The sequence below is a fragment of the Canis lupus genome, chromosome 4 (assembly GCF_048164855.1).
Source record: "Canis lupus baileyi chromosome 4, mCanLup2.hap1, whole genome shotgun sequence".
Classification (NCBI taxonomy): domain Eukaryota; kingdom Metazoa; phylum Chordata; class Mammalia; order Carnivora; family Canidae; genus Canis; species Canis lupus.
This window is the reverse complement of record NC_132841.1, coordinates 74924049-74950367: the sequence shown is the minus strand read 5'-3', so window position 1 is coordinate 74950367 and position 26319 is coordinate 74924049. Positions and strand designations below refer to the sequence as shown.

Below are 26319 nucleotides of genomic sequence, written 5' to 3'. Positions count from 1 at the left end.
CAATCCTAGGCTACTGACTTAAGATGACATACCTATGAGCTGACTGGAAGTTCCATGGAGGGCAGTTACTGAGGGATGGCTTTGTATAAGGTGGTCAGGAAGAGATCTATTGTGGGTTTTTTTTTTCTCTTGAGACTAATCCAGTCTCCCTGCCTTTGTGGAGCTCTGTTGGGGAAAGGAGGACACTATTTACTGTGTATATTTTCACTTGATTTTTGGTGAGATGAGCTCCTTTGTCCCCACCAACTATGATTGATTCCAAGGTCTCTCTTGATTTACCTCTCCAATGAGAAGATCTTCAGGGTCTTCTCAGGATGTCGGATATACCTAAAGATCCAAAAGCCTCTCTTACAAACTTTCAACCAACTCCCATTCCTCCCCACCCTCACTGCTGCCTCAGGGGTACTTGGGAAATTTCTGTTATGGACAGTTTTTAGCTTTGTTGGACATACTAAGTCAATTCTAAGTTTTGCTATCTGCTTCTAGCTTCTAAAGTTGTATTGACTCCTTCTCTGGTATTGTCTCCTATCCTCTTTGTGGATTTGTGGCACTTTTACTTTTTTATGTCTTCTGTTTAATGCAGTTTGGGGAACAGAGGCAAATGTATATGTTCAATCTATCCACATGTGTTACTTGATCTCTATAATTTGCCTTTTTCACTTAATGATAGGTGTTGGAGGTCAAGAGTAATTCCAAAGGCTGGCTTGGTAGGTGTTAGCCACCTTTCATGCCCCCTATTCTTTGATATGCACAATCAAAGAATTTTTGATGCATGGCTCTTCCAAGGAAACTTTAACTCATGTCTACCTCCAAGAGGCAGTTACTTCTCTCTCTCTCTCTCTCTCATGAAATTTTGAACTTCTGTTGTTAGAAATTTTTACAACTCATAAATATAGTTCTACCTCATTCTTAAAAGGGCTATACTATAATAAATTAATAGATTGACCAGTTCTATCAGAGGACTTTAGGTTATTTTTAGAAATTGCTATTACAGACAACATGACAATGAATATCTTTATCATTATCTAGGATTACGTTTGATGGTATATTTGTGGGCTAAATTATTACAGGTAGAACTGCTGGGTCAGTCTATGTATTTTAAGTTTTTCATTGATTTTAATGCTTTCTGTTCTAACTCCAGACATGACTATAACTGAAAAAATGTGCTGGAAATCAAAGAACAAAAACCACACAAAACCTCATTTTATAACACCTAAGTGCTGTAATGAAAAGCAGATTACATTTTTATAGGCAAAGGGGGCTGTTTTTGACAATTGCTGACTTCTCTAAAAGCAGGATATGCCTCACACATCATTACCGTAATATCTGCTGGGCTATCATTATCTTTCTTGCCAGAAAGAGTATTATCCAGCTTTCCTTTACAATGAATAATAAGGTACTAGAGCCTCAGGGAAATTATAGACTTAAAAGGTCCATCTGTAGTTATTAATCTTCTGTGGAATTTTGAGTTCCTGAACGGGCCCAAATTTATAACATTTTCATGATAGCTCATGTTGTGTCAATTATTTTCTTCTAATGGTCACATGTAATTTTGTCACATGCTTATATTATTATCCAGGATTCCAGGGTATTTTTGAAGAGCCTAATCCTGAAACACATTTTTATTTGTTGGGTATAGTCTTTTCAGGTTCTGAAATCAATGACGGATGAAGAAACTTGGTTTTGGAGTAACTAAATTTCTAGTGAACAGAAAATAAAGTCATTTGCTAAGGGGGATATTGTAAGATGCCCAAATAGAAAGTAATTAAATTACATTTACTTAGAAAAAAATAGAATTGCACATGACATTTTCCATTGTTCACGCGACCCATGGGGACAGGGTGAAAGCTCAGTGCTAGCCCTAGTAGACAGTTTAGCAGGATGCATAAACAAAAGCTTGGCCTGACACTAGTATCCCCTTTGGTGATCATCATGAATCAGCATTAGAGATGCCAATGAAAAAAAGGAATTCACAGAAAATACTATGTGTTCTATCAAATGAAGTGGCTGGCATCATTCTTCTTTGTCTATTGGGCATTTTCCTAAGCTATGAAAATTTTTTTATTTTTTGCAGGCTAAATGATTAATGTACAATGTTCGTTTAGCAATAATGAATCATCTTGTTCTTTCTGGATTCAAGTGGGTGATAACTGGAGGCCAGCACAACCTTGAGTTGGATGTAGCAGCAGAAGCTTTTTTCAAGAGTACATGCCAGTATGTGAATTGATCATGGCTGTGCGGGAGCAGCTACACCACCATGAACAAGGAGAATCACTAAGGATATAGCAGCTTAAAAATATCTGGGGCATTATGTTTGGTAAAGTACTGCACTGGCCTGCATTATAACTATCAAAATATACAAGAACAAGCTACTTTAAAAAATATTCGTAGTTGTTGAGGGATTTGTATATGACAATAGACTCCCAGCTATTGGCCTATGATCTGCCCCAGCTGGGGTGGTAGCCAGCTTCATGAAAGCACAACCCACTGGCCTGAACCTTCCATGTCCATGCTGTGTGCCTCTTGCCTCTATCTCTGGGCTTTTCTTATTGAGGCATGAGACACAGTGGGGCCTGCCCAATGCTCACGCAGATGAATAAACCAGGACAACAGGGGATATTAGCCAACTGTAAGGAGACTTTTTACCCAATCCTAAGAGATGGGAACCAGTAGATCATCTCCTCCCTTCCTGCCCCTGGATAAATGACCTTAAGAGGCAGTAGTTCATGAAGCTTTTATAAGGTCTTCTTTTGAGAGTGAGCAACCAGCTGTTCCTGAGTTAGGACAAGTGGTCAGTCTGGTAACATACCAACCTCATAGTTGATTCCCCTCCTTCCTATTTCCTTCCTCTTTCCTATCACCCCTACCTCCTCGGCCTTGTATTTCCTAATACAGTATTAGATTTGGCCTTAAGACTACTTTCTAGAGAACCCAGGATATGACAAATCAGAGGAATGGTACAATCTGTCTATGGGAGAATTTTCTTTGTTTTCAGTGTCACTGATACAGTTCTTTATATAATAAGGAAACTCTGTGAGAACAATAAATCTTTCCCTCATTACAGCTTAATTTTTTTGTTTGTCTCTCCATCAAACAGGCTGGCCATCTGACAAAATGATCTGCAGGTTGATAAGATCTGAAACTCACAAAATCAGGCTAAGCCTCAAGCTGCAGGGCATTTCAACTTCTGTTTGCTTCAGGAAAAGCCACAGAATCCAAGGTGTTGGGATACAAAATTCCCTTTCCTTGGGCTTTGTGCCTCTAGGATAATATTGGTATTTGATCTGTTTTCTTTTGAAAGTACTTGGACTTTTCTCTTCTGAGCTCGACAATAAACATTGACCACAGATTAGCTAAGGATCAACTTTTAGCAGACTTAGAGGTATTAATGGCAGAAGAGTACTAGAATTAAAATATATAGAAACACCCTGTAAATCAATGGATATGCTTACAATTAATATATATTACCTTTGAAATCAAAAGATACAAATCAAAACCACAATGAGATACCACTTTACACCAATGAGAATGGCTAAAATTAACAAGACAGGAAACAACAAATGTTGGCGAGGATGTAGAGAAAGGGGACCTCTCTTGCACTATTGGTGGGAAGGCAAGCTGGTGCAGCCACTCTGGAAAACAGTGTGGAGGTTCCTCAAGAAGTTAAAAATAGAGCTACCCTATAACCCAGCAATGCACTATTGGGTATTTACCCCAAAGATACAGAGGTAGTGAAACGATGGGATACCTGTACCCCCACTGTTCACAGCAGCAATGTCCACAATAACCAAACTGTGGAAGGAGCTGAGATGTCCTTTAACAAATGAATGGATAAAGAAGTAGTGATATATATATATATATATATATATATATATATATATATATATATATATATATACACACTCATACCCAATGGAATATTTACTCAGCCATTAGAAAGGATGAATATCTACCATTTATATTGACATGGATAGAACTGGAGGGTATTATGCTGAGTGAAATAAGTCAATTGAACAAAGACATTTATCATATGGTTTCACTCACATGTGGAATATAAGAAATAGTACAAGAGACCACAAAGGAAGAAGGGGGAACTGAATGGGGAAAAATCAGAGAGGGAGAAAAAGCATATAGTTAAAAAGTTCCTTCTTAACTATAGGAAACAAACTGAGGGTTGCCAAAGGGGAGTTGGTGGAGAGATGGGGTAATTGGGTGATGAGTGACAGGAATTAAGGAGGGCACATGATGTGATGAGCACTGAGTATACTATGTACTCAAGTTGAAATTGAATTTTTAAAATTAAATTAAATTTGAAATTAAATTTTTAAAATTAAATGAAAAAAGAAATAGAAAGAAAACAAACACTAGGCTAAAAAAAATTGAAGAGAATATAACTGACTCTTACCAGGTCCCAGTTCCCAGTGGCCCAGTGACAGCAAGGCTGGCTGTTGCAGGGCGCAGTGGGCGTGGGCCTTTTTGTCCAGTCACAGAGACCTCCCAGACAAGTCACCGCTCGCTCCTGAACTCCGCCTCCGCAGGATCTGGAACACTGGTATATAACAGGGACAAGTTTAGGTAAAAATCACATGGTGACATTTTCAGTGATAAGGGAAGACCTTTTTATTATTTTTGTTGTATGCAGTGTTCTTAAGCATATCAGTAACTACACTGGAATCTGCAGCATCTGTGCCAGGTTACTTGCAATGACCAAATAACAGTGATGAAACAAGAATTAAAGAGAAAGAAGGAAATTGATAAAGGACATTCTGAGGAGACAAGAAAAAAAATGTCACATAGTTTAAAGTAAAACAGCATGTCAAGGAAGGAATTTTGGTTAAAAACCTAAATAAGTGGTCATTGCAGAATAGACATCATGTTATTGAATAGATTATATATCCTATGAATATGTTATACATTCTTCCCTGACCTCATTCTTTAATGCTCACCCAAAACTGCCTTCTGCCTTCTGGCACAAGTATCTAGAAACCAAATGTAAAATGTAGACATTTTATTATGATTAGCTCCAATGGTCCAAACAAAGAGCATGTATTTGCAATACAGTTTTGTTCATTTCCTTTTAAAATGGCATTCAGTCTTCCCTTCCCACTACAAAAAGCTTTAGAATTTAATTTGTCCATATTCAGAAAAGGGGAATTGATAGGTTTGCCCCAGGGTCTGATACACTGACTGTAATGCTCACAAAACAAATTTGAGATGACAAGCTGGATTCCTAAAGGGATACAACTCTAAAATGTGTCAGGTTTTTGCTCACTAGTATAATTTTATAAGATCTATTGTCTCATTTTCACAAGATTTCTAGGAGGAAATTACATTATCCACCAAGAATCTTTGAGAAGTACTTTGAAAAATCTTAGTTATGATATGGTAACAACAAAATAATTATGGTTGGCAATATCTACCCATCACATCAGGCACAATATGTGTGGTGGTGCCATAGAAAACAGAGAAATTACATGTAATTAACCCATTCCGCTCAATAAAAGAACTAATCTATTGACTTCAATATTCCAAGTTTGAGGGTCAATGTGGATTTTTCCCATTTATTCTATATGTTTTTAACCCTATATGAGGAAAGAAGGAAAGGGAGCCCCCATTTGAGATCACTGTGCCTACACTCATGCACATATTCAGGGCCACCTGGCTATGTAATCTCTAGGAAAGGAGGTGAAGAAAGTGTACACTAGTGATTCTCCAAGTTTGGTCTCCGGACTGGCAACCACAGCATCTTCTGGGTGCTTGTTAAAAATGCAAAATTCAGGCCTCACCCCAGACCTTCAAACTGGACACTTTGGGGGATGGGGTCCAGCCATCTGTGTATTGACAAACTCCAGATGATTCTGAAGTGTGCTAAAGTTTGAGACATTCCCACAGCTGAAATGCATCTTCCATGCTGGGAGTCTGGGCTGGCTGACATGCCAAAGGGGCCCACAGTATTCTCATGATGGAATACTGTGTATAGGTATGTATAGGAAAAGCAGCATCTTGAGTGGTCAGGAAAAGCACCTAAGGGTGTCCAGACCCTCAAAAGCTCCAGAGAAATACTTGAGTGATTTCTGCATTTTCCATCTCCTCTGCTCCCTCAGAGGGAAGTCTTCTAACTGTGTGGTTTGCTTGGAACAGAGTACCACTTCAGAGAGGAGGGGGGTGGGAGCCCTTCAGGAAAGAGATCCTGATTGGGGTTCCCAGAATATATCATTTTCATAATCATAAAACAGATCTGATTGTTCATTTTTAAAAACCTACAGAAGGCATTTCTCTGACAAGGCTCCTCTGCAAATTCCTGGATTCTGAAAACTGTCACCAGGCTCATCATACATGGAGGACTTGGAGGCCTAAGTCCAGAGCATGGGAATAGCAGGAACTTTATGTGCTCTAGAGCTAAGCAGGTAAGGAAGAGAGAGAAGGGACAGTGTGGCTGCTACCCCAGAAATCACCAGGTATTGGCCCGGAGCCTCAGGAATCAGCATGGCTTCTTGACCCTGTAGACAGGAAGTAGCTCTAGGGGGCTCAGTCTTCTGTAAGCTTTGACACTAACTCTGTGTCCAATAGTTGTGGTTCACCACCTTCCTTTCCAGGGCATGTGGAAGGTTTGGTTCCCCCTCAGAGAGTTATCGATTCACTCTTCCTCCTCAGTTCACTTTTTGTTCAATGCCTATTGGGCTGATTCCTATGTTAGAAAGAGCACAAGCACTGCAGTCTGCCTTAGGCTTAAACTAATATTCCACCATTTACTTTCTAGTTGTGTGAACTCATGTAAGTTTCTTAATTTCTAGATGTCAATTTCTTCACCAATACAATGGAATTAATAAAGCCTACCATTCGGGTTGTTGTGAGCATTAAGCCAAATATTGTAGGCAAAATGCTCAGCCCATAGACATACTCAAAATAGGCTGGGTTCCTTTTTTTTCTCTTCTTTCTACCACGCATGGATATGGGTGGGAGGATTTTTTTGGAGCTGTTGAGGTATTTGCCTAGTGGCAAACGAGATTATCATACTTCACCAAAGAGCAGTCACTTTGTTTTCATGTGCTGAAGTAGGACCAAGACCTAGCAGAGCCTGGGCCCTCACAAACCAGAGGACACACACACAGGCACAAACACACTTCCTTCTATTTGTGTAAACAGTGATCTGGGCATTTAACTGAGAGGTGGAACTGTAAAATGCACTGTGTGTGGAAAGGATCTGGCCATGACCCCCACTCAATTGCAGAGGCCTAGCTGAGACATGTGAGACCCTAACTGGGGTCTTATCAGAGTGGTCCGTGTACATTTCCCCAACATGGACCCCAGTTCCCCAGTATATCCATTTGGAGACTGGCTTGTGATAAAACACTGAATTGTCACAGTTGCAAGCACACAACATAGTCTTCAAGGTGGCCCGTTAGGCTTCCTCCTTACAGTGGTGGGCCCCTGAATGGAGGCCAGTCATTGTCATGATGCACATGTGGTCTTCACTAACTTCTAGACTCACAAGGTAACACATCAGTTTACATCTGCCTAGTTGTGAGGATGATGTATCTGGAGGCCATACCTGGCTCCAGGGCTCCACCTGCCACTCCTCACAGGGCTCCACGTTACAGCTCCTGCTCAGTGGGGGAGGAATGCCAGCCAGGAACTGGCAGTGAAATGGCCTCAGGCTCTGGTGATCCCGGCTGTCCACACACTGAATCTCCCGGATCTGGAAGCCCCCGCTGCAGTTTCTGGAGCACTGGTTGGAGAGGGAGACAAAAGGGGATATCTGAGTCCCTGGTGTTAGGCTTTCAATCCCCTGAATTCCACAAGGGTTTGCAGAGAACCATGAAATTCCAGGCTTCCAGTCATGAAGAAGGGTTAAGTCCAGCTCAAGTGAACTGTTTCCCTCACGGTTCCTCGAGAGGGTGTCACTCAAGCTGCATCCAAAGATGGGCCTGCCTATGTCAGAAAACACAGGTGTGGAAGTATGAGAACTGGGTTCTCAATTTTGACTGAGAGAATGTGCCAGCAGGAAAGTGTGCCCTTTGCTGTAGGTATGTTTGGCTCCCTCTATATGTAGTGAAAAATTATGCTCTTTCTGGCTATAGTGGAGTAGTCATAATCACAGGGTTTTGGATGGTGAACGAAAATTCCTCAAAACTTTCCATAGAGGTACACCCCGAAGTACAGTTCCCCCTGCTTCCGCCACTTGCAGATTGTACCAAGCCACCTGACTTCAACCCTTGGGCTGTAACATAGAAAGATGCTGGCCCATGTGACAAGGGACAAACTGATGCTCTAACACTTCCATAAATTGAATGTTTAGTTTCTTAGAAATAAATGATACTCGCCAAACATCATCTTGACCCCCCAAAAACAAATTTAAAAACCTTACTTTTCTGCCTTGTAGTAAGTACACAAAGGAAAAAGTAACTGTTTGAAATCAGCCACAGAACAAATGAGGAAGCATGCTAATAATTTCCATTCAAAGCACCCACTTGTTTGATAAAACAGATTCCTGGGAAATAGCCTGTGGTAAAGCAAATGGGTTCTTTATTAGGACAAGGGAATTTTACAAGACCTAAGTATGAAATGGGATTTTATTTTCCTATTTTTCATCTGTTGCTGCAATCTTCAACTCCAAAATTTAATTTTCAAGCTAGCATTCCCCTTTTGTTAAAGTATTCACATTCAATGAGAAATGAACTTTATTAATATGCTGAAATAAATAATAAGGGAAGACACTCATTAAATCTATGATATTTCCATTCAATTTTTCCAAACAGCCTCTGGTTCAGCTAGCAAGAGAGAATTGGCAGGATAATTAACCACCCCACTCCAAATGCTGTTTTGCCTTGTTTGCTGAATGCCAATTATTATATTCATTTTCTTACTGCCCTAGAGGAGAGTCACGGGATTCATGTTTTCCTAACCTGGAAACTGTGGACCAGGCTGAGGACAGGAGCCAGACTAATGAGAGCAGAAACCCTGGCCAATTCCCTACTGTGACCAAATAGGCCCATTTTCCAGTTTCCCCCTGAGTTCAACTAGTGTGATCTGCAGACCAGATCAAGTTAAATGAAAAATACCCTTAGCTTACAGGAACCACTGGTAGAGATAAAATGAAATCTCAATTCTCCCTTGTGTAGTTTTTGATTTGGGAAGCCATCCTGATACATTTTCCACGTTGGACTCACACAGAGTGTTCAGTCAAGTACAGTGAAATTCTTGAGCATATAGATGGGAGGTCAGTAGACTGCACTCAGGTGTGACTGACAGCAAGTGACTACCTGAGTGCGGATGAATCCCTTCTCATCTCTCAGCCTCTATTTCTCCATTGGTGTGGAAAGGAGGATGAACTAGAGGATGAAACTATCCCAACATTCTGGAGTGGTATAAAGTATGGGATCATTGCATTTGTAGTCTCTTTTGACTTCAGAATACTTTTTTGCTTTCCAAGTTGAACCAAATACTAAATTGGGATACAAAAAAAATATTCTCTTCTGTTCCTTTCCTTATGCTAAACAGATTCATAAGACCCTTATGATTAAATGGTTCATTCCAAAAACTGTAAGTTGAACAGCACCAAAAATTCATCCTTCTATCTCTTCCCCCATCATAACCCCACTTCCCTTTCTTTCAGTTATTGGGCACTTGCTAAGTTCCAAGCTCTATATTCCAATCTAACAGGAGGGGAGAGTTACATAAATGAGTAGAAGGAATGAAGATTATATACCTATTATATATGTAAAGATTACATCATAAACTATTCACGATCTAGTGAGGGCACAATGGAGGAGGTAGGCAATTTCACCTGGAAAGGTCAGGAAAGGTCTAAATTAAAGGAGCCAACATTTGAGCTGAAACATATAGGATAAGTAGATGCTCACTCAGTTGGCAAAATAGGGTGGGGGACATTCCAAATGGACAGAATGGCATATACAGAGGCACAGCATTATGAAACAAGAAGGCTCACTTGAGAAAAGCAAGCTGGCTAGAATGCTAGGACAAAGAGTACAGGTAGACAGACAGATGGCAGGGGCCATTGTGGAGAGCCTCCTGGTCTGGACGTTAGTCCTCACCAGAATGGTCTTGGGTTCATGCTTTCTGTGGTCCTAAATGCTTCTATTTCATTGTCATTCCTCTATTTAGGGATTCCTTAATCTAAAACCCTCAAAGGTATCAAGAGAGGGTAACAGATCAGACATATAACAAGTTATATCAAGAATAAAATAAATGCAGTGATTTCCAATATATGATGACCTTCCTGCTACTCAATTTTGGCTTGCTGGGGACAGAACGTCCCTTATAATATGCTGTGTTTTGACTTTTGCATATTGGACTTTAATATAGTTCCTGGGAACATGTTATATGTCAAAGTTAGGGAGGGTCTGTATTTAGCAGGAAAGGGGCTCATTCTCTATTAAATTCCTTTCTACAAACTCAGATCTAAAAAAATATATCACCGCCATTGACATCTATAAAATCTGATAAACACAAAGGCAAGAAGTAGGATAAGACAGAAAGACTAGCAATAGATACAAATATTTTAGCAAATATTTGAAAACCCAAGACCACAAGAAAAGGCTGCCACTTTCTCTCACTTTCCAGCAAAAGTCAATTACTGCTAAAATAAAATTGCAATGTTCCCTAGGTTGGAAGACAGAACATTCCAAGAAAAAATGCTAAAATGTTTCTGATTCATTTCAGCAATAATCAAGATCTATCAGACTTAACTATGAAAAGGGAAGTGCTCATTCTCAGAAAGCAAATAAAGGGCTGTCAAATCGCCAGTTTACAAAACTTCAGAAAATGCAGGCATCAGGATGTTCCCCCGGTGGTGAGTGGAGCTGTGGATGATGCATCACTTTGGTGTCAAACCCAACAGAAGGCTTGTCAAACTCATTTTGTCATTTCCTGAATTTCTTGCATGACGACTCTCCCTTTTTTTTCCTCATACAAATTTTAATGTCCTGAAACTGGCATGTGTCTTACAACTGATGTACATATTTATTGTGTAGTGTTCCCTTTCTTTCTGAAAAGCTGTCATTAAATTGATGACGTGTCCCCCAGTGGATGGTTTCTTAAAACTGGGAACGTTTGGTAACAGCTGTGTGATCAAGCATTAGTGATTTAAACACCCGAGCTTTCATTTCCTCAGTGGGAATTATAAAGAAGGTCCTTACAAATTTAACAACCCCTTTTACTCTCTAATGTATCCTGGTGTGCAAGACAAATTATACAGTTACCCTAATCATGTGACTGAAGTTGAGGAGTTTCCTTTCAGCATAGTCATGATAAATCTCAATCCAATCAGATGAGCCGACACTTATCAAATAGTTCTACTCAGAAACAATTTTTGAAAATAAAAATATTTCTATAAATAAAAATTGCATATATTCATGTACACTGAATCCTATAAAACATATTTATATTGGTACATTTTCTTATGCTTGATGTTACTCAGCAAACCTGATCCTAATACTATGTCATCAGTATTTTGAAGAAAAAAATACAGTTCTTTCAATAGTTTTACTTTTCTTTTTTCCTAGAAATGCCTTCAGTATTTTTCAAAGGAGTATATTATGGTTAATAAATTTAAAATTGGTAACAAATTTCTTTGCCTTTTTTTTCTATGAGCCATGTTATTTATCACTGAAAATATATTCACTCTAAAGGTATTGATTGCAATCATACAAAATTTTAAGTGGTAGTTAATATTAATTTATATATGTGTATGTGCATTGTCCATTAAGAATTTCTTTGAGAGATATTTTACAAGATAAAACTTATTAAATTGATTGTCTCTATTCATGACTCATTTGAAATCATAATTACTGCAATTATTTAGACCTTAATTTTATTTCATTTTGTCCAAAATAGAAATTTTCCAATTAAAAACAAAAGCTCCATCAAAAAAAAAAAAAAAAAGAAGATCCTGTGCTGGATGATAATGGAATCGATGATCTAAAGCTCTTGTGTAATGTTGGGCACATGTTAGTATCTGGCCAGTGCCAGGCCCTAAGGTAGGTCAGGTTTTCCAAAGTTCATGGCCACTTTGAGCACCTTGTCTGGGGTGGACACCTGCTTGAGCCAGTCCTTCTGTCGACAGGATTTTCTCTACTGTCACCTGTCCACAGGCTTTTCACACCGAGTCCAGGAAGCCAGTGGTTAGTAAGTACCTAAGAGCCAGTCCTAACTTTTATCTGGAGCTCAGAGTTTGCTCAGGGTTTCATCTGAACAATCTTTTACCATTTACAAAGTGGTTTCACTAAAATTTTCCTTTTTGATCCTTTTAATAACTCTATAAGGTAAGTAGAGGCAGTATGATCCACTTTATTTCTCAGAGGTGAGAGAAACAAAGTTCCTCAGGTGAATGGACCAATGTCATATGCTGGTCATGACAGAACAGGGTTGCCAACCCAGATGTGCCCTATCTACCACCCGGCACTGCTTATAGGACTCAGTTCTGCAGAACTGTCTTCCCAAGTATGCCTCTGGCACAAACCTAAGGACTATGACCTTGAATTTGCTTCAGACAGGCTGATGCATGAAGTGGAAGCAAGCCATTCTGAAAGACCACTTCTAGACATGGTAAAGGTAGACGTTTGAAGATAGAGGCCTTATTCTACTGTCACATACACTGGAGCACGTCCACAGCAGGTGCATCAGGGACCCACGTGGTGCTGGGGACAAAGGCCAGTAAAACAACCACAACTCAGAAAGCCATAACACAGGTAGGGGATTGTTGGTGAGTAACCCTGCTACCTGCAGGCTCGGAGCGGTCTGTGGCAGACCCACAGTCCTATGAGAACTAAAGCATCTTTGGATTGGGGGTGGGGATTGCGGGGATAATGCAGAAGATTCAAAGGAAAATTAGAATTCTTCCCCATGAGAAAGTATCTATGAGAAGGTGAACCATCAACACCACAGAATCTAAACCCTCTGGATATTTAAAGACAAGCAAAGGGCCTACTTTCCCACTCTAGGTTTTGGAAGTTTGCCTCTGAGTGAGTTTCAAAGTCCTAATAGAACAGTGAAACGAAGAAGGCCCTCAAATCTCTCCTAGTGCATGATTTGGCCTTCAGACAGCCATATGAGCTGGTTAATAATGTAGTAGTTAAAAAGGAATTACACTTAATCATCAAAATTTCAGATAAAGTCTAAGTTGTTAATATGCCTGGGAAAAATGGAAGGCAAGTACGTAAGACCCATAATAATAGAAACTCAGAAGTCAGGGCAGTTGACTATCAGTTGGTTAAACCGTGTCCTTTTCAAAAGTGTGAGTGATTTCATACATCTGCCCTTTCTTCGAGCTGTGCAGTTTCCAAGGAGAGGATTGTTCCCAGAGATAGCCAAGTGGAACTTTAGGACTAGTTAACATTTGGCCAAGTCAGGAATGTAAAAGGTCTCTTGAGGCTCTTCTGGATGTGAAGAGAATTTGTAGCAAAGCACTTAGTCTTTGTTGGATCTTGAGTCTGTTACAAGTTGGAAGAAAAAGAAGAAAGAACCAGCACTCCTTCCTGAAAGAAAAATGGTGTGAAAGCAGAAGAAAGGAAGCGTGGCGGGTATCAAAGGGATGCATGGTAATCTTTTCAGGGAGTAACCCTACTATCCCTCCCTTCTCCAGAATCGGACCCTTACTTTGGGAGGAGGAGCCTAAAGCAGATAAAGAACCGGGGATGTCCAGTGAGACATCTGGTGGTCCTGCTCATCTGGGAATAGGAGCTCGATACTGGCCACCGGAGCTAACTTCTACAAAGGTCACCAGCCTCTCCAAACTTCTGGCTAGCTTTTTCTTTTCCCTTATGTGTCTCAGCTGTCAAGAGAAACTGGCTGCCCAGAGAGAAGGGGGCCCCAAAGGGCATCCTAGTTGGGATGTGCTTGGCAAACAGAAGGCTCCAAGAGGCGCCACCTCCTCCTGCCCATCAGTTGTCAACCCCACCACTGACAGATGTCCTATAGGCTGGGTATATCCCACAGCCCCAGGCTCAGCCCCAGGCCAGGTTAGGGCTGGCTAGTACCCCCAAGCAGCAAGGCTGATATATCCAAAAACCTGATACAGTCTTTCACACAGGACCATATAGACAGCACAGCAAATGAGTAACCACAGCCAGATGAGCAGAGACAGTAAAATCACACTTCCAAAAGATCAGCACAGGAAATACGCTTTGAAAGACCAATTTTTTCCTTACATTTCAGCTTTTATTTCATTTTGGGTCTGGCAGATTAAAAAGTACACTTTCAGGTCACCCGGGTGGTTCAGTGGTTTAATGTCTGCCTTCGGCTCAGCCCATAATTCCGGGATCCTGGAATCGAGTCCTGCATCAGGCTCCCCGCAGGAAGCCTGCTTCTCCCTCTATGTCTCTGCCTCTCTCTCTGTGTCTCTCATGAATAAATAAATAAAATCTTAAAAATAAAAAAAAAAACATTTGCTTAGTGAGCAGGTGCTGAGTCATGACCTAGTGATACAGGTGATGATGTATAGTTTTAAGTATAATGCTACACTTAAATAATTTAGAAATAATGTTGCATGTTGGACAAGCAATTAATCATACTAATTTAACTTCTTATTCCAGTTTATCTGGGAAGGGGAGAGTTTATAGGCAGGTAAAAACATGTGGGTTGGTCAGCCCAGGGGGGCCCAGTGGTTTTGCGCCAACTTCAGCCCAGGGCGTGATCCTGGAGACCCGGGATCGGGTCCCATATCGGGCTCACTGCATGGAGCCTGCTTCTCCCTCTGCCTGTGTCTCTGCCTCACTCTCTCTCTCTCTCTCTGTGTCTCTCATGGATAGATTTTAAAAATCTTAAAAACAACAACAACAACAACTCATGACCAATTCTTTTAAAAAAAAACCAAACACTTGGGTTAATAAAAACTCTGTACGAGTTCTAAGACTATGGTGTAACTTCAATTGGGCCTATGGTAATGCCCGTGATTTACTCATCCACAGGTGTATAGAGAAAAAGGCAGAGGGGGCAGCAAGGGAGGAAGGGAGGAGACACACCTGCTTCTCCAAGTGCTTAGAAAAGGTTATCCAGCTCCAGAACACTGCTGAGCCAGGTCACTTACCTTGCTCCAGTTCCCCACTTGCCAGCTGGCACAGGGACGGAGGTGGCATCTCTTAGCGGGGTCAGGCTTCTGGATGGTGGCGCAGTCAGAGTCCACATGGGTGCTACATTGCACGCTTCTCCAGTAGGCCCCCAGGCCGCAGGTGGTGGAGCACTGTGGTGGGGGAGGGGCACAGAGAGGACAGAGGCTGAGGGCCACTTTCTCAGACATACCCCGCGACGCCCTGCAATCAGGAGCTGTCAGTCTGAAATTGCTCGCAGAGCATTAGGAAAAAAAAAAAAAAAGCCTACCAGCGCTGGGGTCCCACCCTGAATTTCCCTGGGTAGGGTTTAGGCATCAGTAGAAACAGAAATGCCCCAGGTGATTCTAATAAACAGCCAGTGATGAGAACCCCAATCAGCATGTGACAGGAAAAGCCGAGGCCAGGGGAAATTTGCTGCTCTTTAAAATTATCCTGGTGTGAATGTCTGGGGGCTGCAGGCAAACCACCTGTCGAGTTTTGTACCAATGGGACCCCTTCCTAGGGGACATCAGGTCCATGCATCTGCCTGTTAGAACACTGCCGTCACATCATGTCACTCATCCCTGTGACAAACCATGGTTAGACTGATACTGTCACTGGCAGAAGAAGCCCCTTGAAGCTTGGAGAGCTGCCTGGACAAAGGAGTAAGCCTGGGGCCCTCTGCCTCCAAAGTGCCGGACACCGTCTGCTGTCGCAGTTCCTCTGGGATTTTAGTGTCCATGTGCGTCACCTGGGCACCTTGCTACATGCAGATTCTGAGTCAGTAGGTCTGGGGTGGAGACTGTGCTGACACTGTGGGTCCTCAGACCATGCTTGGGGGTAGACGGATGTTACAACATGGTGCTTTTTATCACCTGCTCTGCTGGTAACGTAAGCCCGTTCCTCACATTATGTTGTTCTTTCTTTGTAATTCTCGATGACCTCAGGCTTAGCATGGGGTCATGTTGAGAACTACACCCTCTCAATTTCCTTTACTCTAGGTGCTCAGTTCTTTCATATGGATGATTTTTCTTGCATCCTTTCTCCCCAGCCCACCCTCAGAAAGAGGGGCTATTGGTACACATGTGAAACACAGCTCTGGGCTTTTAAAAAAAAGTGCAGAAATTCCATCTATGACATCTTTTTTTTTTTTTTAAAGATTTTATGTATTTATTCATGAGAGACACAGGCAGAGGGAGAAGCAGGCCCTATTCAGGGAGCCTGATGTGGGACCCGATCCTGGGACCCCCAGGATCACGCCCCGGGCCGAAGGCAGGCGCTAAACTGCTGAGCTACCAGGGATCCCCCATCTATGATATCTTTGAAAGCTCCTTTTGATGCATTATAAATAAAAACCATATTTCTCTTGCTGCAATTTCATTCTCCATATAACTTCGTGTGTCACTTTGTGCAAGTTCTTGTGTTGGACACATGCATAACGTGACACAGACTCTTGGTAGATGACTTTACTGTAGAATCATAGAAAGGGAAGAGTAGGAAACAACCTAGGTCATCATTTTTCCAACTGACTGGCTCATTTATGGAGGTAATGCCTTCTCCTGCTTAAAGATCTTTAGGATTTGGTGTGTACCTAAGTCCCCAGCACTTGCTCGGTTGTGCTGCACTATGCGGATGTGTGGTAGAGGTGGTAACCCTGGAGAGCACGGACCACTGTCATAGGTTGTTTGCCCTAGTGGCCCACACCAGACAGGCCATGCACTCTCTCTGCAGTGGGACTTTGCAGCTCTTCTCGTCAAGCAGTGGGATACATGGCCCCGGCTCTTAAATCAAGGCTGTTCTTATTTTCTTTGGTCAGTAAGATGCAGTGGAGGATGTGCCAGTTCTCAAGAGGACTTACTAGTTTCAATTCTCTTTCTTGGACTCCTTTCTCTGCCATGACAATGAAACTGGGCTAGCCTGCTGGACGATGAGAGATCACGTGAAATAGAACCGAGGACCCGGCCGAGGCCACCCTAAACCAGGCAACCATGCACGGCAAGCCAACCTAAGATCGGCTGAGTTGGGCCCCAATCAGCAGAACCTCCCAGCTGACCACAGACTCAAGAACTCTGGGGTCTGGTGGTCACTTGTCATCTAGCGTTACTGTAGCAATCGGCAACTGATACAGCTACGTAACAGGTATAACAGATACCTTTCCTACATTTTCTCTAACCTTCTGAGACTCAGGGTACAATTATAGTTCTGCAGTTGGTTAACTGTGTGATCTTTTGGAGGTTCCTAACTCCCTAGCCCGTAAAACTCCTGATGTTATTCAGGACCACAGGGATTCATGCACATGGTCAGGACTCTACAAATGTTGCCTATTAGAGACAACAGAGCTGTGAGGTCAGGATAGTGAATCCCACTTTCCAGATATGGGGGCCCAGAGATAGAAAAATCTATTTGCTCCAACCCAGGAAAGGACCTAGTGAGACCGAATTCCCAGGCTAGTGATGACGTGGTAAGGCTCAAGTGATGTTTATGATTCTTTGTGCCATATTTATGTGGCAAATAAATGTGTGTTGTCTCTGGGGCTCTGACTTTAGTCCTGCCAGATTCAGATCTCATGAGGAAACAATTTAATTCCTTTTTGACAGCTTCTGCTAAGGCAGCAAACAACCGTGCCAAGGTAAAGCTGACAGGGGGAAGGCATGGAACACAGTAGAAGTGAGATGGAATTCCATCAGCTGTCACTTGTATTAGTTTCAAAGTGGGAGGAGGGGATCAGACAGGAAAGGAGGACCCCGAGGAGGTGGAGGGACTTCACTTTGTCCTGGAAACCTTCATCCTCATTACAGCTAGTGATCTCGGGGCAGTTGATTTTCTAGGTCAAGGAGCAGATTTCGGGATGTTCAGAACTAGATCTAACAAGAAGGGCTGCATCCGAAACTCATGACAATTGCCATGAGTGGCTATAGAAAATCATACTGTCACTTCCGCTTACACAACTACACAGCTTACACATAAATGACGGCCCGGCCCAGGGCATCTGCCTGGATAATGGGGCGATTCAATGAGAGGTGATTTTCTGACTTCATAAGAGCCACATCCATGCACACTGTGCAGCGCCTAGGTTTTCTGTTTTGTAAATAGATACCACAGCAAATACTTCCAGGGTGCTCCCTCTGTGCCCCATACTCTCCCAAGTACCTTACACATAGTTACTCCTTTTATCCCCTAATGATCTTTGAGTTGGGCATTGTCAGTGTCCTCATTAGACAGTATGTGAGGACATATACAGTTGGTGGCCAGGCCAGGTTTCCAGCCCAGAAAGTCTGGTTTCAAAACGTTTTGCCTATTTATAGTGTTACCTTAGTCTTTATATCCATTCTTTAATTTTTGAAATCATAATCAGAAGAACATGTTGTGTACAATTGGGAGCATGAGCAGCCCTTCTACACAGGACAGAAAGTAGGAAGACACTGCGAGCACGGCTTTGGATCAAATGATAAGGAACTTTAGAAATTACTTCTAATCTTAAGGATCAGGAGAGGCTTTCTGGAAGAAGCAACTCAAAGCTCGCTCCTGAAGATCAAGGCGGGATTCACAAGGGTAGAGGAGATGGGTAAGAAAATTCGAGGCAGAGGGAACAATGCAAACAGAGGCACGGTGCTGAGAGGGACAGGAGGCTGGGGAAACCGAGCAGTTTGGATCTGCTGAAGCTAATGATGTTCACCATCATTCCCAAGGTTCTCAACGCTGCGTTACGTAACGTCGTAAAGGCTATTGGATGTCAGAGTTGATTTATCTGATTAATGAAGAGACAGTAAAGGTTTGTGAGCAGGAGTTTGGAATGATTAGCAAATTCCTTTGAAGACTAATTTGGCAGTCTTACATCTCTCATCTCTCGTGATGGTGTGTGAAAGCATTGCCCAGGGGAGAGACTGGAGGTGCGCAGGCCAGCGAGGAGCCAAGAGCAGTAACTGAGGGTCCTCCTTTCTTGACTACTGGGGCACCACTGGCATTTTGGACTGGACAATTCTTCCTTATAAGAGACCTCCCTGAATGTCGCAGGGTTTTCATTATCTTTGGCTCTCGGATACCGAATGTTGGTGGCAGCCCCCTGCCCCCATCGCCGTAACAAACAAAAGCATCCCAGTCTTCTCCAAGTGCCTCTCACCATTAGGTTGGAAACCACTGGCCCTAAACTAACCAGGAAATAAAGAGGAGATATCAGAGTTTGATGAGGTGACGCTGACTTGATAAACTGTTTGGGTCTTTACAGAGGGCTTGGGGAAGACTGATCTCAGTGGGGTGAGAAAGAAACAGCTTCAGAAATGGACAGAATATAAAAATCACAGGACAGTGGGAAAGCCAAAGTTTCCATTCTGACTCCTGATCCTCTCTGACAATTCTGTGTACTAAACATTTGGTCTCAAAAGATGCATAAAGGGGGGAGGCACCAAACCCTATCATAAAGGGAATTTCTGCTAAATGTCGCACTCTGTTCTAATAATATCCTTTGCTGCTCTGAGAAACTGCAATCTGGACCAATTCCCTTTTTCTGGTCAAACAACCTGGAATTAACAGCTCTCAGAGGCTTTACTGTGGTTGCCAAATTCTTAGTGAGCCATGATGTATTTCACAAGACAGTTTATGTCTATCAAAGTCAAATGATGACATTTGAGATAAATCAGGTATCAGTGAACTTCTGGCCTCCACAATCATCAGAACTAACATATACTTTTACTTTGGTTTGGTTTTCAGGTCCACTTCGCTTTATGCACAGATAATGCATTTTTTTTTACAAATTGAGTAGAGTCAAGTTAGAAGGGTCATCATCCAACTGACAGTTGTGTCCTTAGGCAAGTCACTTGACTGCCACAACTTTATCTTTTCCATTTGCAAACTGGCGTAAATGAGACCTTATCTGCTCCTCAGGGTTGTCAAAAGGAGAAAATAAAAGGCTAGATATGAAAGTGGTTTGGAAATCAATATGCCTTATAAATTAAATGTACTGTAGTTATATTAGCTGCAAATATTTCACTTCTCTTTGGCCAGGGAGAGGAGCCATGGATTGTCATAAAGATGCTGACTAATTTGAACATGTGGTTATTTTGCCACAAAGTCCTCTTTTGAGTCGTCAAATTATTTTAACAAGTTCATAGACTGTGCATTCAAAATTCAAATGGGTGAAAACGATTTTGAAGTCTCAAAAGGATACTAATTAGTTCTAGAAATGGAAAAACAAGTATCTAGCCAAATTTCTGAAGCTTGAAACTGGGGGCCAACATTCTGTCGTCATATTTATTTTCTTCTTCCTTCATATTCTAATTCTTTTAATGAGCCAGAACGACCTTTTTTTTTTCATGGAAGCACTCAAACAGACCAAAGAGCAAAGAAAACCGCTGATAACACCGAACTAGAGAATGCTTTTAAGGAATTGTACCTTCAATTTCCACTCTAGTTAGGATTGCCTCACAGTTCTATGACCAGAGTCCCAACATCAGCTTTCCTTTCTCTTTTCTTTTTTCTTTTCTTTTCTTTTCTTTTCTTTTCTCTTTTCTTTTCTTTTCTTTTCTTTTCTTCTTTTCTTTTCCTTTCCTTTTTCCTTTCCTTTTTCCTTCCCTTCCCTTCCCTTTTTCCTTTCCTTTCCTTTCCTTTCCTTTCCTTTCCTTTCCTTTCCTTTCCTTTCCTTTCCTTTCCTTTCCTTTCCTTTCTCTCTTTCTTTTTAAATTTTACTTAAATTCAGTTTCCCAGCACGCCCGGGTGGCTCAGCAGCTGAGCGTCTGCCTTCCTCTGGGGGCGTGATCCCGGGGTCCTGGAATCGAATCCCGCATTGGGCTCCTTCCTGCTTCTCCCTCTGCCTGTGTCTCTGCCTTTGTCTCTCTCTCTGTGCCTCTCATGAATACATAAATAAAATCTTAAAAAAAAAAACAAATTCACCTTGCCAACATACAGCATACCACCCAGTGCTCATCCCATCCCTCATGTGCCCTCCTTGGTGCCCGTCACCCAGTCACCCCATGCCCCCACCCACCTCCGCCTTCTGCAACCCTTTGCTCCCCAGACTCAGAGGAGTCTCTGAGGGTTTGTCTTCCTCTCTAATTTTTTGCAGACGTCGGCTTTCCGAGCGAGATGCCCCCGCGGGCCCTCTGGGCGGCTCGGCCTGCAGGAGCGCGGGCGGTGGTCTACACCCGCTCGGCCGCCCTGGGGCCAGCGGCGGGACTCGCCCAACCCTCCCGGCTCGGGTCACTGCTGACCTCCCTTCATCTCACGGCCTCTGGCGGGGCTTGCCCCCTCTGGGTGAGGACCCCGCCCCCCGGGCCGGCCGTGTCCCCGCGGGCCCCTACCTCACTCCAGTTCCCCGCAATCCAGTGCGCGGAGCGGCCGCCCGGCGGGAGCCGCTGGTAATCGGACGCGTTGAGCAAGAAGCCCTCGGCGATCAGGGCCTCCGCGTCGGCCTCGGCCAGGCCGGGCCCCGGGCTCCGCGGCGGGGGGGCGCTGCGGGGGGCCGCGCGGCCGGGGGGCGCTGGCCCGGGTCCTGCGGGGGGCGCGGCGGGGCGCGCTGGCCTCCCGGGGCCCGGCCCCTCGGCGGGCGGCGGAGCGGGCCCTGGGTCGGGGCCGGACGGGGCCCGCGGGGACGCCGCCCCGAGGGAGGGCGTTGGGGGCGCCCCAAGGGGCATCTCCGCCCCCGGCGCCCCCGGCGCATCCTCTGCCGGAGCTCGGGTTTGGGTCCAGGCGACCGAGTCGTGTTCACTTCTGTTCTCTGACTGTTCGCCGCCTTCCCCGGAGCCGCTGTGAGCGTCCCCTCCTGCCTCTTTGGTCGAGGGGCCGTAGGAGGGGGTCACCTGCCCCCACGCAGGCGCGCCGGGCCGCGGCCAACGGGAGCCGCCCACTGTCGCGGCGGGAAAGTCTCCCGCGGAGGAGGGACCCGAGGGCTGGATGCTCGGGCCGGACGCGAGGGGGGGCCGGGCGCCCCCGGGGGCCGTGGGGGGAGGCGGGCTGCGCGCCGCCCGGGCGCTTGTGCTCAGGGACTCGGGCCCCGGCGGTGTGGACCGCGACCTGGGGCTGCGAGGAGTCGGAGGGACGGGCTCCGGGGTGGGCTCCGGGGTGGGCTCCGGGGTGGCCTTGGGGATGGGCTCCGGGGTGGGCTCTGGGGTGGGCTTCGGGGTGACCTTCGGGATGGGCGCCGGGGTGGCCTTCGGGATGGGCTCCGGGGTGGCCTTCGGGGTAACTTTCGGAATGGGCTTTGGGATGGGCTCTGGGGTGGCCTTTGGGGTAACCTTCGGAATGGACTTTGGGATGGGCTCCGGGGTGGCCTTTGGGGTAACCTTCGGGATGGGCTTCGGGGTGGCCTTCGGGGGCTCCGGCTGGGATGCCGGCGGCTTTGTCCCACTGGAAATCGCGCCTTTGTTGGGCTTCAGGACTCTGCGGCTGGACGGGCACTGCTGGAGCCCACAGAGGGCTCGGCTGTTGGGTTTCCTGGTCACATCGCAAGGTTCATCATGGTTCTTGGCACACGTGACGCTGCGGATCCGCACTCCACCACCGCAGGACACGGAACACTGGAAAAGAGACACAGCTGTGAGTTTCGTGGGACTAGAGGTGCCGGCCCTCATGCACCGGTTTATCTATTCACGAGAGACACAGAGACACGGCAGAGACACAGGCAGAGAAGGAGAAGGAAGCTCCCTGCGGGGAGCCCGATGCGGGACTCCATCTCAGGACCCCGGGATCACGGCCTGAGCCAAAGGCTGACACTCAACCACTGAGCCACCTGGGGAGTCTCTCTCACACTCAGGTTCATAGCAGGTGAGCTGGAAACAGAACTGTGCCCGCCAAACTTGTTTTCTCCCCTCTTTACGTCTGGTTTCCGTGCTCCTCTAGTTTTCTTTTCTTTTCTTTTTAAGATTTTATTTATTTATTCATGAGACACACAGAGAGAGAGGCAGAGACACAGGTAGAGACACAGGCAAGGGGAGAAGCAGGCTCCATGCAGGGAGCCCAACATGGGACTGGATCCTGGGGCTCCAGGATCATGCTCTGGGCTGAATGAAGGTGGCACTAAACCGCTGAGCCATCCAGGGTTATAAAAAACCTTCCCCTTTATATTTAGAAAACACTCAGTATAACCAATGTAGTCTCACCCAGGCAAAAAGGCTCCATTTCCACTTGCCTGTGTCAGGTGCAATCACATTAAATTAAGCCGGACAACTATCATACCCACACAGGTACACAGATCTGGGATGTATTCTGAGATTTAAAAAAAATATTTAATTTTTTTTATTTTTTAAAGATTTTTATTTATTTATCCATGAAAGGCAGAGAGAGAGAGAGAGAGAGAGAGAGAGGTAGAGGAAGAAGCAGGCTCCATGCAGGGAGCCCGATGTGGGACTTGATCCTGCGATTCTGGGATCATGCCCTGGGCCAAAGGCAGATGCTCAACCACTGAGCCACCCAGGCATCCCCCTATTCTGAGATTTAAAGGTGGGTAGTTAATCAAAGGTAGAAAGATCCCCTTTCCAAAGGGTGAGTCCTGTAGCATGGTGCTGATATGAGGGGTCACAGCTGGTGCCCCTTCCCGCCGTGTGCCCTCCACATTCTACAGGGCATGGCAAAGCACAGGCAGCTGGAGTGCCTTCAGAGGAATCCTAACAGGATGGTTCTCCCTCAGGAATCACGCTAAAGAATCTACTTCCTCAATCTCAGCAGCTGCAAATCATATGTAGTTATTGCATAACAATTTCTAGATGTTTTGAAAAATCTATACTTTTAGCAGACAGCTCCATGTTTACCTTTTCTTTCCAGTTTCAAGTCAGCCACCAAATATATCGCACTAGGATATAAACCATCTAGAGGTCTTCACTGGCTGTTTCACATCTGTCTATCTTCTCTTCCCGACCTTGAAGCAGGTTTTTGAGGATGGGGATCACATACTTCTTGACAGATCTCAAAGGGCTCAGAGCCATTCTTGTGTGTGGTACTCACAACCGCCCCGTGAGACTTATGAGGCAGGAATTATGATTCCACCCTCCACAGGAGAGGAACCTGCGACTCAGGGAGGGACTTGCTTAAAAGGCTGCAAGTCAGTGGCAGAGTAAGAATCCGATTTATTTCATAGCCTCATGAAATCTAGTGCGACACACAGAACAGGTGGCCATCTGCTGATTTCACCTCTTGACCTGACCACAAACTCAATTTCTGAAAAGCTACCCAAAGGCAAGAACTGTTTCTGATTCATAACTGAATTCCAGGATTGTTCTTGGGGACACAGTGATCACTCAATACACATTTATTAAGTGACTATTTCACCAAAAAACAAACAAACAAAAATATGGAATGGGAAAATTCTTCTGTGAGGTTATGCACTTTTTAGCTTATGTTTCTTGCCTTCTCAGGTCCTATTTTCAATTTCCATTGTGTAGGAAATAATATGGCTGTATAAAGATCCCCCTTCATTTTGTTCCAGTCAAGCATAATCCCTCCCTGATGCCTGATAGCTGTGAAATCAGCTCCTCTGAAAAACAGGAGATGTCTGTCAGCCCAGGAGACCGTGCAGCTGAGAGCATGTTCCCCTGTGGGTTGAGGTCACCTCCCTTTGGAGCCTGGCAAGGGCAGGCTGGGGGAGTGACTTGCCTGGTTTACTACAGTACTTCTGCCTTCTTGTGTGCGAAGGGGCTTTAGGCCCTGCCCGGTTCGTCCTGCTGTGCTACGTGCCTCGGGCAGCCTGGGTTTTGAGAGCTGATCCATGAAAGAGGCCTTGGCTGATTGATGCCAACTGTCCTCAAGCAGCAGGTGTACCTCCCTTTGGGTTTTTCTTTCTAAGAAATGTCAGAGTAGACAGCTACATGGCAGGAAGGTCTTTGATTTTTTCTTTCTCTTCATTCCAATTTTTTTTTTTTTTTACTTGAAATGCTTATAATGTCCACAGGGAAGTTAGAATTCACAACTTTACATGCATTTAAAAGTATGTAGGTGTATGCCCTCCACCCCTACGTTGAACTGTGAAGCTCAAGAGCTATAAAAATACCCACCATTTGCTTCGACGTGGATGGAACTGGAGGGTATTATGCTGAGTGAAGTAAGTCAATCGGAGAAGGACAAACATTATATGGTCTCGTTCATTTCGGGAATATAAAAAATAGTGAAAGGGAATAAAGGGGAAAGGAGAAAAAATGAGTGGGAAATATCAGAAAGGGAGACAGAACATGAGAGATTCCTAACTCTGGGAAAGGAACTAGGGGTGGTGGAAGGGGAGGTGGGCGGGGGGTGGGGGTGACTGGGTGATGGGCACTGAGGGGGCCACTTGATGGGATGAGCCCTGGGTGTTTTTCTATATGTTGGCAAATTGAACACCAATAAAAAATAAATTTATATATAAAAAAAAAACCTGTAAGAAAGGGCAGCCCTGGTGGCTTAGCGGTTTAGCGCCCCCTTCAGCCCAGGGCATGATCCTGGAGTCCTGGATTCGAGTCCCACGTCAGGCTCCCTGCATGGAGCCTGCTTCTCCCTCTGCCTGTGTTTCTGCCATTCTCTCTCTCTCTCTCTCTCTGTCTCTAATAAATAAAATCTTTAAAAAAAAAAAACCTGTAAGAAGTAAGGTGAACTCCCCAACCTGCCATTATTAATTAACTGCACACAGCATAGTGACTACACCTCAGCTTTCTCCTCTGGAAATGGAAGTTAATATTAACCTTTCAAGGCTGCTGTGAAGATTACATGAGGCAATAGTCTTAACCCCATGCACAATAGAGAGAAGACAACTGGCAACTGGAGGCTCTTATTATCACTTTATAATAATGATGCTGATAATAATAATAACAATAACAACACAGGGCTTAGGAGCCTGTGGTTTCTACTGTTCTTGTGGAGCACAGGGGCACACACCTGGCTGTGGGAAGCTACGAGGTGAGCAGCCGCCTGGGTGAAGGACTTGCAGGCACATATCTAGAAAATACTGTGGATACCCATACGTCCCACTGGTTTATTGCTAGATTTTTTTTTTTTTTTTAAGATTTAGATTTCCTAAGGTTAACAGAGGGACACATATGTATTTTTTAGAATTCATAAATTACAAGTATTAAATAACCTTATTTACTGTGTGAATTTGCTCAACCTAAAAGAATAAAACAGTGGTAAATAATACCTTGTTGGTTTAGTCAAAGCATTGAGCTTTCAAAACTGAGGGTTAAAAAAAAAACAAAAAACAAAAAACAAAAACCTGAGGGTTATTCTAGAACAGAGATTCCAAAGTGGCAGCCTCAGGACTAAATTTGACCCTCAAACACAAATTCTTTGGTCTGTTCAATTTCTTTCTTTCTTTCTTTCT

At 44.1% G+C, this 26319-nt stretch overlaps 1 protein-coding gene across 1 annotated transcript in view; it reads right to left on the bottom strand.

Annotated features, from left to right (window-relative positions):
• Positions 1–22609, bottom strand: part of LOC140631431 (A disintegrin and metalloproteinase with thrombospondin motifs 12-like) — a 34992-nt gene extending 12383 nt beyond the window's left edge. The window contains exons 1-4 of the mRNA XM_072822838.1: positions 21341–22609; positions 15047–15199; positions 7553–7729; positions 4406–4549 (exon numbers count right to left, since the gene is read on the bottom strand). Coding sequence (XP_072678939.1) covers positions 4406–4549; positions 7553–7729; positions 15047–15199; positions 21341–22609 — 1743 coding nt within the window. The remainder of the gene's footprint in view (positions 1–4405; positions 4550–7552; positions 7730–15046; positions 15200–21340) is intronic.
• Between the last annotated feature and the right edge of the window lie 3710 nt (positions 22610–26319).